The 13,650-nt window shown below is 45.8% G+C and overlaps 1 protein-coding gene across 1 annotated transcript in view; it reads left to right on the forward strand.

The window, feature by feature from the left end:
* Positions 1–13,650, forward strand: part of COL9A3 (collagen type IX alpha 3 chain) — a 93,051-nt gene that overhangs the window by 71,685 nt on the left and 7,716 nt on the right. Inside the window, exons 27-30 of the mRNA XM_084854364.1 lie at positions 335–367; positions 3,162–3,308; positions 5,591–5,645; positions 11,283–11,465. Of these exons, the coding sequence (XP_084710490.1) occupies positions 335–367; positions 3,162–3,308; positions 5,591–5,645; positions 11,283–11,465 (418 nt within the window). The remainder of the gene's footprint in view (positions 1–334; positions 368–3,161; positions 3,309–5,590; positions 5,646–11,282; positions 11,466–13,650) is intronic.

A 13,650-nucleotide genomic window follows, 5' to 3' on the forward strand; every position in this document is an offset into this window, starting at 1 on the left:
AGCGCTATGCTCCCACATCGCAGTCCATTGGTCTGCATCTAGTTCTACCCCTACATCTCCAGAGCAAGCCTGTCTACTACTTTGGGCACCTTTAGCTCAGAGGTAGAGCCCCTGCTTTGGACGCAGAAGGCCCCAGGTTCAATCCCCGGCTTCTCCGGGTAGGGCTGGAAAAGTTCCTATTGGGGTGTGTGGAAATGGGAGATGGAATGGAATGGAATATCCAGGAAAAGGGCATGGTGAACTGGCTGGAACGGGAACAGCCCACACTGCAAGATTTTGTTGCAGGTCTGCCAGAAAATTTATTTTCTGTTTCTTTCTTCCTCTTTTTTTCTAGGGTCCTTTTGGCCCTCCTGGGCAAAAGGGGGAGGTAAGTTTCATACGTTGAATGTTTAGTTGCAAAATTATTATTAAGAAAATAAAATCTGATTTCTCTCTCTGTCTTTGCAGCTTATATTCTAATTTACCAGATCTTACTCTTCAAAATACCACTGCTTTAATTCTTAAAATGGTGTAGTACTCTCCTTGCCACACTACAGATCAGTCTTCTCCAACCCCAAATGGGTTGGCCTGTAACTCCCATCACTCTCACCTTCCTGGACACTTGCTAGGGATTATGGGGATAGTACTCAAATACGACTGGAGGACACCAGGAGCTTTTCTACACAAGGCTGTTAATCGGGTTTTAATCTGCTGAATCTACTTTCGGTTTCATCACAGAATTGAGATCTGAGCACTACCTGAAGACTGTTTCATTTCCAGCTTTTCCGCTACATAACCTCTAGATGGCACTGTGGTATAGCAGAATAGTGCAAATACACAAGTGAAAAAGTGGTTTCTTTTGCTTTCACAATTAAATGCTGCATTTTCCCTGCTCTAAAAAAACCTCACTCAAAGTGCTGGTTAGACACAGAAGTGAAACTGGAGAGTCATGACATCATCTAAAGAACCCGTAAACAGCTGTGAGTAGGGAATATTGAGCACACAATAAATACCTCGTGTAGAAAAGCCCCAGGTTGGAGAAGGTTGTTACAGATGTTCCTTTTTATTTCTTAGCCATTCCTTTTTAGCCAGTTTGTACTTGCAGTTTTTTTTTACAGAGTCACTTTAAAAAACAACAACCAAACCTGCAGCCCTAAGCTTCCCCTCACTTAGTGAATAGAAACTAAACCAGCTTAATACAAACGCACTGCGGTTATACCACATGATTGTATGTACTATAGACAGCACCTAAGAGCAGAAGAATAATAATTCACAATGGATGGCATGCAGGAAGGCTACACTCTTCATCTCTTAACCCCTGGTAAACCAAAGCCTGATTCACACATGCAAGTGGTATGATAACAGCTTCTTAACAATGTAAACATGTGGCTTGTATCTTGTGTGGAATAGCTTCCCAAGTAGTTCTAATGGTTTCTCCCACCCCACTTACCACCACCCCATGTTGCTGCGAACTGCAAAAAACCAAAAAAAGGAGGGGTGCTACTTCATGGTGGAAATCTCTGAAATTATGCGGGAGGTTGTGGCACATGAATAACTTGCTCTCTGGAATAGCATCCACACAGTTGTATTTTCAGGTGGCTACCACAATGCTGTTTTGCATGTGTGAACTGGGCTTGAGTCTGTGTACAGTGTACACAGGATCCCAAGCCTGCTGTGTAGGAGAACAGAAAGCACTTTCATGCACCCACAGGGTAGGGGATCATATCACCTTCCAGTGGCCACCCCTCACACTTTAGGGGTTCTTGCTCCCCCCCCCCAATAGCCTTAGGAAGGGTGCAGGAGGCTGCTGGTGGAAGTGAGAAGCTAAAAACCCCATGGTATACATGAAAGTTCACTCTGGATCCCCTCCCATATCATTTTTTAATTATTTTAAATTAGCACTCTACCTTTCACCAAAATGGGTCTCAAGGCAGCTCACGACATGAACAGGAAAACGCAGTGATCCAAACAAAACCTCAAGATTTAAAACAACAATTTGAAATCTATCAAATATCTCATAATTAGAAGACAATATCCAATTGGGGTGCAGAATCTCAGGTCCAGGGGCCAAATTCAGCTCACCTGGGCTCCCAATCCGACCTTTTCCCCAGAACGCCAATCATTTGGTGGTTTGCTCACTTTTGTGTGTGTGTTTTTTCCCCACTCTGAAAGGCTGCAATGCCTCTTCTAAGGCAGAGACTCTTTCTACACGAGGCATTAATTGTGCACTCATGATTCCTCATTCACAGTAGTTTGCAGGTTCTTTACATGACATTCTCCTCCTCCAGGGCCTCTCTTCTGCTTTGCAACCATTATAGCGGGGTTTCTCCCTAACACAGGAAGTCTGGTATTTCTGTGAATAGCGGCAGGAAACCTTGGTGTATTTGTGCAAATCTCTTATACCACAGCGCCACCTCTTGGTTGCGTAATGGAACATATAGAAAGGCAGAGAAAGAAAAATCCCAGGAAAAAAAACACATGTAAAGGAGCTGATCTTAATCCCACAAAGAATCCAGAAGCAGAAGCCTCAGTAAAATGGCAGGTTAAAAGCCTCATATAGAAAAGCCCTTAGTTACTGGAAGCAACAGTTTTAAACCTGCTGGTATTTTGGGCCCTGCTCCTTTGCCTTTGGCCCCACCCACCACTGGAATGGGGCCCCCGAGAGCTTATCTGAAATAGAATTTGGCCCTTGAGCTGAAATAGGTTGAACACCCCTGTTATGCAACATTATCCCAACAACCTGAGAGCCAATCTGGATGTGACATTAACTGTGTGAATGCAGTTAACATCCACTGGGACCGCAGAGGGTGGAGAGGAAGGGGAATTTTAACCTCAGTCTGCCCCTCCTGTGGTGGCCCTGCCAAAAATTGCCTCCTTGAAGCTGCTGAGGAAAGCCTCCTATCAGCCTTGTAGCCAGGCTGCAAGAAGAGGATGCATCAAGCGCAGTTTCTCAGTACAATGTTATGATTTCTTTTATTCCATTTATATCCCATTTTCCTTCTCTTGGACTCAAGGGCCGGGGGTGGGGGGCCTTCCCAGGCAGTCTCCCATCCAAGCACCGACCAGGCCGAGTCTTGCTTAGGTTCAGCAAGGATGCTGCATCCAGCGCCTTCAGGCTATGCCCTGGGGCCAGAGTACTGGGATTCTTGTCTGACCGTTTCTCTGCTTTGCTTTTTCTGTAGGCAGGAAAAAGGGGCGAGCTGGGCCCCAAGGGAGTTCAAGGCCCCAACGGAACAGTGGGGGTGCCAGGAATTCCCGGCCACCCGGGCAAATTGGGTTTGCAAGGAGAACAAGGAGTCCCTGGGATCACTGGGAAAACCGGCCCTCCAGTAAGTAGCCTGCACACCTCCTTTGCAGTCACACCTTTGCGTTAGGCTGCCCACCTGTCTCTACTCCAGGCACTACCCTGAACAGCCAGGGTTGTTGCCCAATTAAAGACACCTTGCGGAGCAATCCTAACTTTCTGGGAGGGAGATATCTCTTGCGCAACCTCCACCACATCCAGAGCCTTGCCAGCTTGCACAGGCCAGGCTGGATGGTGTGGACAGGCGGCTATGGCTGCTTTCTCCCCACCACTCCACTTTTCAAAACTTTACAAATTTCCTTTCCATTAACCATTAGGAAACCAAGTTTGCCCGCTCCAGGGCCGGGACACCTATTTGGCCTGTGTGGCATTCCTGCCTTCTCCTAATGAGAATTTCCCTTCTCTAAGGCCTTTCTCATCTCCAGCAGGAACCAACTCTTCTCACACACACCGGGTTTAAGGCTTCGGTCCAACCCTTCACTCAGCCCTCTACCTGTGAGGACACCCAGACTTTACTTATAACCTTGTACCGTTCCCTTTGTACCTTCCCCTTACGTAGCCCAGAGCAGAAGGCGTAGGATTTATAAACAAAGAAAGCTTTACTGATTATAGTAATAAGTTGTTGAATAATAAACAGGTAACTCTTAATGGCTTTATCAATATATGTTCTGTCATAAACCATTCTCTAGATCACACTAGACAATCACTTCACAAATCCCCACAGACCTCTCTCTCTCTCTCTCTCTCTCTCTCTCTCTCTCTCTCTCTCTGTTCTCAGTCCTAAAATCCTGCCTCTCACAAATCCTAGGTAACACATTCCTAGGTATATTCCTTATCACTCTCTCTTTGACAAACCCTATCTGACTCTCTCAGGCAAAGCACACAGTTTACCTCTAGCACACACAAGAACAGCCCCCCTTCACTCTCTCAGCCAATCAGCTCACGTGTGCAAATCCACCATTCTTCCTGTCAGTCATCCCTCTCTCACCAAAGACATACTCACCATAACACTCAGAGATACAACAGGAATGCATACCCTTAACCATAGACTCATAAGAGAAACACTTTACTAAACTTACAGATAATGCATGCAGAGACGTGTAACGTCACAGCCTGCTCGGGGTGGGGGTGGGGGGTTGTCCAGGGAATGAGGAGGCTTTGGATCCTGCAAATCCATGGCTTCCCCATACACTGCCCCCAACACACCCCATTCCTGGTCTCTCCACTTGCCATGAACTGCCTGGCTGGTCAGCGGTGGCAGCAGAGTTCTCCACTGTTGCACCAGGAAGACCTCGGACTGCAGATTTCCCTCTCTGATGTGGAGAGGGAGGTCCCCAGTATCCAGTGGCCCCTTGGCTGCCCTTCCCAGGAGCTTAGGATTTCTTCCTTAGTTGATTAATTGCATTAATTTGAATCAATTGATTCAATTGATTTCAAATGTGCATATGCATGAAACAATCGTTCTTATGGTGGGCAAAGATGCTTTGTTTTTAAGGTGATGTAGGCATGTGTTGCAAGCAATAAGCTCCATCTTACAAGAGGCATTCCCTCCCTGTATGTGAGAGAAGACCAAACACTAAGATGGAGCCCATTACCTGTGGTCTTTTTAAAGAGTTCTTGTTTTGAAATCAGTTAAAAATAGCTCCCTTGCCGCCTTTCTTTAATTGACTGAAAAGAACATCTTAGTCATGAATAGGTTAGATTAATTGATTACAATGCAGCAGAACTATGAATAGGTGCTACAAATTTAATATCCAAGTTTTTGCCCCATGGTGGGAGAGGATCACGAAGGTCAGAGCAATTTAGTGTTCTTGCCCATGACTGGTCTGCTGTGCAGGGATGGATGGGTACCAGTTTCTGAGCCCTGAGAAATGACATAACCACAACGGGATAGCTCAAATGGCTGAATGAGCCATGGTCCTCAACCAATGTAGATTGCAGACTGATATTCCGTAATGTGGTCAGGTAAACAAAGAAAACAAAATTGAAGTGCACAACGATAAATACCTGTGGTGTGGAAGTTAAGTTTTAATTCCTCATGCAGCTAAAAGCAGACAAGCAATGACTGGGCAGTGCCAGAAGGTTCCCATCGGTAACCTTGGGTGGTGTAAAAATAAATAAATAAGAAAGAAAGAAAGGCTCCCTTGGCAGCAGCCTGGCTCTGTATTGTTGCAGGTCCAGTGTCTTGTGCTGCCAGCTTAATTGGAATGCTTTTTGCTTTTTGTAGGGTTCGGCCAGTGATCACGTCATAACAAGACCCTAATTATTATGACTGTGTTGTGTCAAGCTATCTTTGCTTAATTTCAGGGGAAAGAAGCTAGTGAGCAACACATAAGAGAACTCTGCGGTGCAATGATCAGTGGTGAGTATAGGCAGGGGTTACTGTATTTCCATGCAAGAAGAGTTCTATACATTACGTTTTCTAGATGCCCACTTGTTCTTTAAAGTGTGCATCTAAGAACGTGATGTGTACACAAGGCAGACACCTTGGAAATATAGCCAGCGTGGTATAGTGATTAGAGTGTTAGACAGGGACCAGGAAGACCTGGGTTCAAGTCCCCGCTTGGCCACGGAGCTGACTTTGGGCCTGTCATGGACTCTCAGCCTATCCTACCTCACAGGGTTGTTGTGAGGATAAATGGAGAGGAGGAGGAGAATGTAAGCCACCTTCTAGTCTTTGCAAGAGGAAAGATGGGGGGGGGGGGCTGTAAATGCAATAACAAGTAAATAGCCTTCATGCCCTGCTTGCTGAAGTCATCTGGTGGGCCACTGTGGGAAACGAGATGCCAGACTAGGTGTTCCTTTGCTCTGATCCAATCAGGATGTTTTTATATGCATCATATACACCCGTTGCTGGGGAACATGGGCAGAAGCATGCTGTTGGACTCATCTCTTGTTTGTGGGCTTCCCATTGGGGCATCTGGTTGCCCACTGTGTGAACAGGATGTTGCAGGATAGGCTTTTGGTCTGATTCAGCATGGCTCTTCATATGTTCTTATGACTACAATGCCCATCAGCACTAGCTAGCATAGATAATGCTCAGGGATGATGGGGCTACAGTCCAGTTCTCATGTCCTGTTTGTGGGCTTCCCCTTGGGGCAGCTGGTTGTCCACTGTGTGAACAGAATGCCAGACTAGATGGACCCGTGGTCTGATCCAGTGGGGCTGTTCTGGTGTTCTGATATGCATGCAGGGCATAGTCTGGAGACACTTAAGGCAGGAAGCAAGTGGATGGCACCGAATGGCACACTGGAAACCCTGGTGTGAGAGGTTGTGTGGGGGTGGAGAGACCTGGGAGGGCTGGGGGGTGCTCCACCTGAAGAGGATGACAGCATCCCAGAAATGGGGAGGGGAAGCACTAGGAGGGAGCTGTCAGTCCAAGCCACAGAGGCTGCTCTGTAAACGGTGTGGGAGAGACAGACAAGCAGGAGGGCATAACAGAAGTCCCAGTGGCAGAGACTGGGGCAAGCTTTGTTTTCCTGGGGACTGTGGGAGGGTACTGTGCTAGGGGGTAGATTTGTTGAGCTGGGGATAAGGTACTGGGTTCCATCCAAAGTTAGTCTAACTGAAGTTCCGTGCATTTCAGTGGGTCTACTCTAAATAGGGCCAACATTTGCTGCAACCCAAAGTAAAAGCTGATGAGTTAGCCCTTCCTAGGCCAAGGTCAAGGCTGGGAGATACTGAACTCTGTCAAGGATGGCAGAGATGCTAAATTGGCTCTGAGGGGCTTTATCAGTAAGGGAGTTTTTCACCCTTACATGTGCTGCTTGAAGTTCTGTTATGAAATAAAGGTTGGGTATAAATGTAATCGAAGTAGGTGTTTTTATCAGAGAACCAGGACTGGCTACTGCTCCCTGTTCAGCATATACTGGGTGGCAAACCAGGATTTGCTACCATCAATTGTATTACTTACTAAAGGCACAATCCTATGCATGTTTAGACACAAAAAGGGCTTACAACCCCCAGCATGCCCCAGCCAGCACAATCCTACTGTTCTGGCACCTACTAGAGGGAAGCCTCTGATCTCGCAGATGGCTCCAGCTCAGAGCCCTGTCTAGCTGACTTACTGGCGGTGGGCAGGTATGGCCAATGGAGAGGCCACAGGATCATGAGGATCCTGGCCTCTTCCCTCCCTTCCCCACCCACCAGAATGCCCCCTTTTCAACCTCTATGAGGTCATCAAAGGTCACTGTTGCAACCTTGGAAAATAGCCACCACAGTTCTTTCTGCAGCGGCTGCAAGGGGAGAGGGGAAATGATCCAATGTCGGATTTCCCCTCCTGAGCTTGTAGGAGTGCCTTAATTTTTGTGAACTGCCCCGAGAGCTTCGGCTATTGGGCAGTATAGAAATGAAAATAAATAAATAAATAAGAATTAAAATAAATAATAAAATAAAATCCTATGGTCCCTGGAACACTCTCCCAGGGACCACAGGATTGCTCTGTTAGTTATGTACTCATTTATTATAAGTGTTTCTAGAACAATCTTCAGTCATATTCCCTACAAAAAGGATAAAACAATTAAAGTGAATATACCACAAACACAAAGCCACAAGAATATATAAAAGCAGCATAAAACAGTCAGCAGGATTAGTACTGCACCTTAAAAGGTTGTGAAAATAAAAAGCTCTTTGTTGTTGTTGTTCAGTCGTTCAGTCGTGTCCGACTCTTCGTGACCCCATGGACCATAGCACACCAGGCCTTCCTGTCCTGTGCTCTCTCCTGGAGCGTGCTCAAGTTCATATTCATTGCATCCGTGATGCTATCTAGCCATCTCATCCTCTGCCGTCCCCTTCTCCTTTTGCCTTCAGTCTTTCCCAGCATCAGGGTCTTTTCCAGGGAGTTTTCTCTTCGCATTAGGTGGCCAAAATATTGGAGCTTCAGCTTCATTATCTGTCCTTCCAATGAGCAGTCAGGGTTGATTTCCTTTAGGATGGACTGATTTGACCTCCTTGCAGTCCAGGGGACTCGTAAGAGTCTTCTCCAGCACCACAGTTCGAAAGCATCAATTCTTCGGCGCTCAGCCTTCCTTATAGTCCAGCTCTCACAGCCATACATTACTACTGGGAAAACCATAGCTTTGATTAGACGGACCTTTGTCGGCAAGGTGATGTCTCTGCTTCTTACTATGCTGTCTAGGTTTGCCATAGCTTTCCTCCCAAGGAGCAAGCGTCTTTTAATTTCATGGCTACAGTCACCGTCCGCGGTGATCTTGGAGCCCAAGAAAGTAAAATCTGTCACTGCTTCCATTTCTTCCCCTTCTATATGCCAGGAAGTGATAGGGCCAGATGACATGATCTTAGTTTTTTTACTGTTGAGTTTCAAACCAGCTTTTGCACTCTCCTCTTTCACCCTCAACAAGTGGCTCTTGAGATCCTCTTCGCTTTCTGCCATTAGGGTGGTATCGTCTGCATATCGGAGGTTGTTGATAATTCTCCCGGCAATCTTAATTCCGACCTCTGATTCATCCAACCTGGCATTTCTCATGATGTACTCTGCATATAAGTTAAATAAGCAGGGTGACAATATGCAGCCTTGTCATACTCCTTTCCCAATTTTGAACCAATCGGTTGTTCCATCTCTGGTTCTTACTGTTGCTTCTTGACCCTCGTACAGCTTTCTCAGGAGACAGGTAAGGTGGTCTGGTACTCCCATCACTTTAAGAATTTGCCACAGTTTGTTGTGATCCACACAATCAAAGGCTTTAGCGTAGTCAATGAAGCAGAAATAGACGTTTTTCTGGAATTCTCTTGCTTTCTCCATGATGCAGCGAATGTTGGCGATTTGATCTCTAGTTCCTCTGCCTCTTCGAAACCCAGCTTGTACTTCCGGTAGTTCTCGGTTCGCATACTGCTGAAGCCTAGCTTGTAGGATTTTGAGCATCACCTTGCTGGCATGTGAAATGAGCGCAATTGTGCGGTAGTTTGAACACTCTTTGGCGTTGCCCTTCTTTGGAATTGGAATGTAAACTGACCTTTTCCAGTCTTGTGGCCACTGTTGAGTGTTCCAGATTTGTTGGCATATTGAATGCAGCACTTTAACAGCATCATCTTTTAGGATTTTAAATAGCTCGGCTGGAATACTGTCATCTCCGCTAGCTTTGTTGTTACTAATGCTTCCTAAGGCCCACTTGACTTCACTCTCGAGGATGTCCGGCTCAAGTTCAGTGACCGCACTATCATGGCTATCAGGGACATTCAGATCTTTCCTGTATAGTTCTTCTGTGTATTCTTGCCACCTCTTCTTAATCTCATCTGCTTCTGTTAGGTCCCTGCCTTCTTTGTCCTTTATCATGCCCGTCTTTGCACAAAACGTTCCCTTGAGATCTCCAATTTTCTTGAAGAGATCTCTAGTCTTTCCCATTCTGTTGTTTTCCTCGATTTCTTTGCATTGTTCATTTAAGAAGGCCTTCTTGTCTCTCCTTGCTATTCTCTGGAACTATGCATTCAGTTGGGTATATCTTGCCCTTTCTCCTTTGCTTTTCGCTTCCCTTCTTTCGTGAGCTACTTGTAAAGCCTCATCAGACAGCCACTTGGCTTTCTTGCATTTCTTTTTCTTTGGGACGGATTGAGTTGCTGCCTCCTGAACAATGTTACGGACCTCCATCCATAGTTCCTCAGGCACTCTGTCTATCAGGTCTAATCCCTGAAATCTATTCCTCACCTCCACTGTATATTCATCAGGGATATGATTTAGGTATACCTAAACGGTTTAGTGGTTTTCCCGACGTTCTTCAATTTAAGCCGAAATTTTGCAAGAAGCAGCTCATGATCTGAGCCACAGTCAGCTCCAGGTCTTGTTTTGACTGACTGTATGGAGCTTCTCCATCTTTGGCTGCAAAGGACATCATCAATCTGATTTCGATATTGACCATCTGGTGACGTCCATGTGTAGAGTCGCCTCTTGTGCTGTTGGAAAAGAGTGTTTGCTATGATCAGCATGTTCTCTTGGCAAAACTCTATTATATTTTGTCCTGCTTCATTTTGTACACCAAGGCCATGCCTGCCTGTTATCCCGGTGATTTCTTGACTTCCTACTTTAGCATTCCAATCCCCTATGATGAAGAGGACATCTTTTTTTGGTGTTAGTTCTTGAAGGTGTTGTAGGTCTTCATAGAACCGATCAACCTCAGCTTCTTCGGCCTCAGTGGTTGGGGCATAGACTTGAATTACTGTGATGTTGAATGGTTTGCCTTGGATTCGTACTGAGATCATTCTATCATTTTTAAGATTGTACCCCAGTACTGCTTTTCCCACCCTTTTGTTGACTATGAGTGCTACTCCATTTCTTCTAAGGGATTCTTGCCCACAATAGTAGATATGATGGTCACCTGAATTAAATTCGCCCATGCCTGTCCATTTGAGTTCACTGATTCCCAAGATGTCGATGTTCAATCTTGCCATCTCCTGTTTGACCACCTCCAGCTTACCTTGATTCATTGATCTGACATTCCAGGTTCCTAAACAATATTGTTCTTTACAGCATCGGATTTTCTTTTCACCGCCAGACACATCCACAGCTGAGTGTCCTTTCGGCTTTGGCCCAGCCGCTTCACTCTTTCTGGTGCTACTTGGAGATACCCTCTGCTCTTCCCCAGTAGCATATTGGACACCTTCCGACCTGAGGGGCTCATCTTCCGGCGTCATATCTTTTAGCCTTGTGATACGTTCCATGGGGTTTTCTTGGCAAGAATACTGGAGTGGGTTGCCATTTCCTTCTCCAGTGGACCACATTTTGTCAGAACTCTCTGCCATGACCTGTCCGTCTTGGGTGGCCCTGCACGGCATAGCTTATGGCTTCACTGAGTTACGCAAGCCCCTTCGCCACAACAAGGCAGTGATCCATGAAGGGGAAAAAGCTCTTTGCCTAGTGGCAAAGAGTAGGTGGCATGTGAACCGCTCCGAGGAATATATGAAATTACCCTACTGTGTACATAGATTCATATGGGCAAAAGCCAACCTGCACTTCTGTTTTGTTTTTGTTCCCTTTTTATAATTCCAGAGCAAATTGCACAGTTAGCTGCTAACTTGAGGAAGCCCTTGGCTCCTGGACTCACAGGCCGGGCTGGTCCTGCCGGCCCCCCAGGCCCTCCTGGGGCAACGGGAAGTGTTGGACATCCTGGCGCTCGTGGCCCACCTGGATACAGAGGACCAACAGGGTACCTGGGAGATCCTGGTCCTAGAGGTGAGTTGGATTTAAGCCTGCAGCAGACCAGAGCACTAGATCTCAGTCCCAATGAAAGGCTGAACCATACTGGGTACTTCCCCATGTCATTTGCTGGGAATATACCAGTTTAGGAAGACAATCACATATGTTTCCAGTGAGTAATTAGTGAATGACAGTCACAGATGGGAAATTGTATAAAGGTTCACTTAAAAAAGCGGGAATCTTGAGGTTAAGCTAATACTATGAATACTTCTGCCCTGAAAGGTGGCCTAGAAATATTTTAAATAATTAAATAAACATATAAATATCTTATTTCTATTTATAAACCACCTTCCCACCAAAGGCCTGTATAGCCATATACAACAGGACAAAGCGAGTAATCAAAAACAAAAATATCACTCAAATTCTGTATTAAACAAAAACCAAGCAGCAGAAAAACCAAATCAGCAGCAACCATAATAAACAGCAAACAAGGCTAAATTATTTTTAATAAATAAACTTTTCCCACCTGAAGATGGAATGAAACAATGTGGTTTTAGCCAATTATTCACGCTGCTGGAAGAAAAAGTAAGTGGACTGGAGCGGCAACTGTCGACCCTCCGGGGAATAAGAGAACACGAAGAGTTTTTGGACAGAATGGGGGAACTACAGCAGCAAAGAGAAGACCAGAAGCTTGAAGAGCAACAGCAAGATGAGGCAGACGTGGGAAATGCTGAGGTGAAGAAAAATGGAGTAGAGGATACTCCTTGGAAAAGGGTGACAGGAGAAGAACTAGATGCCCCCATCCCTAATTCCAGGTACTTGCGGATGAGACTGGAGGACAGCCTGCAGAGGAAGAATCACAGGGGAACCTACATAAGAGTGAGCAAAAGGCTGAAGGTCAGTCAAACAGAGGCGATGAAACCCAGGCCTACAACAAGAAGAGAAGAGTGGTAGTAGTGGGAGACTCCTTGCTGCGTGGGATCAAGACCCAAGTATGTCGCAAAGACCCATGGACTCGCCAGGTATGTTGTCTCCCAGGAGGACGGATTAGAGACATGACTGAAAGGTTGCCGGCACTCATAAAGCCCACTCACAGGTATCCCTGTCTTCTCATCCATGTGGGAACAAATGATACCGCCAAGCAGAGCTACGAAGAAATCATGTCAGACTTTGAAGCTTTGGGAAGGAAACTCAAGAACTTTGGGGCCCAGATCATTTTCTCATCCATCCTTCCAGTAGTAAGAAGAGGGATAAAAAGGGAACGAAAAATACTCCGGGTGAATGCAGGTGGTGCCGACAAGAGAGATTTGGATTCTGGGACCACGGGCTATATTTCCTGGAAGATGGGCTGTTGGCAAGGGATGGGTTGCACCTCACCAAGGATGGGAAGAATGTGTTTGGCCACAGCATGAAGAACTTCATCAGGAGGGCTTTAAACTGAATCCTACAGGAAAGGGAGATGTAAAGTTGGGGGTAACAATGGACGTAGACTCATGCACCGCAATGGAGAGAACAGCTCTAGTAGCGCCCAATAATAATCTTCAGACACATGTAGGAAGAAAGCCAGACTATGAAGCACATTGACCTCGAATGTCTATGTACTAATGCCCAGAGTATGGGAAACAAACAGAACGAACTTGAACTCTTAATACAAGAGGGAAATTATGACTTGATAGGTATAACTGAGACTTGGTGGGATGACGTCATGACTGGAATACAGCAATTGAAGAACATAACTTGTTCAAAAAGAACAGGAGGAACAGAAAGGGAGGCAGGGTTGCACTGTATGTGAAAAATACATATCTCTACACAGAAATACAGGAGGATGAGCTTAGTAGCCCCATCGACAGCATCTGGATCAAAATAAATGGAGCAAAGAATAAAAAGAACCTGATGGTTGGAGTCTACTACCGGCCACCTAATCAAGGAGAAGACAAGGATGAAACTTTTGAAAAGCAAATAGCCAATGTTTTAAGGAAGCATGATGTAGTAGTAATAGGGGACTTCAATTTCCCCAATATTTGTTGGGAGACAAATTCTGCAAAACATGGCCCCTCCAGGAAATTCCTGACTTGTGTGGCGGATAACTTCCTCTTACAGAAAGTAGAGGAAGGAACTAGAGGATCAGCTATCCTTGACTTGATCATAACCAACAGAGATGACTTAGTGGATCAAGTAGCAGTTACAGGAACTCTGGGGGAAAGCGACCATGTTGTACTTG

Source organism: Heloderma suspectum, chromosome 4, assembly GCF_057233095.1.
Source record: "Heloderma suspectum isolate Gila_16-S chromosome 4, 16-S_ref, whole genome shotgun sequence".
Lineage (NCBI taxonomy): Eukaryota > Metazoa > Chordata > Lepidosauria > Squamata > Helodermatidae > Heloderma > Heloderma suspectum.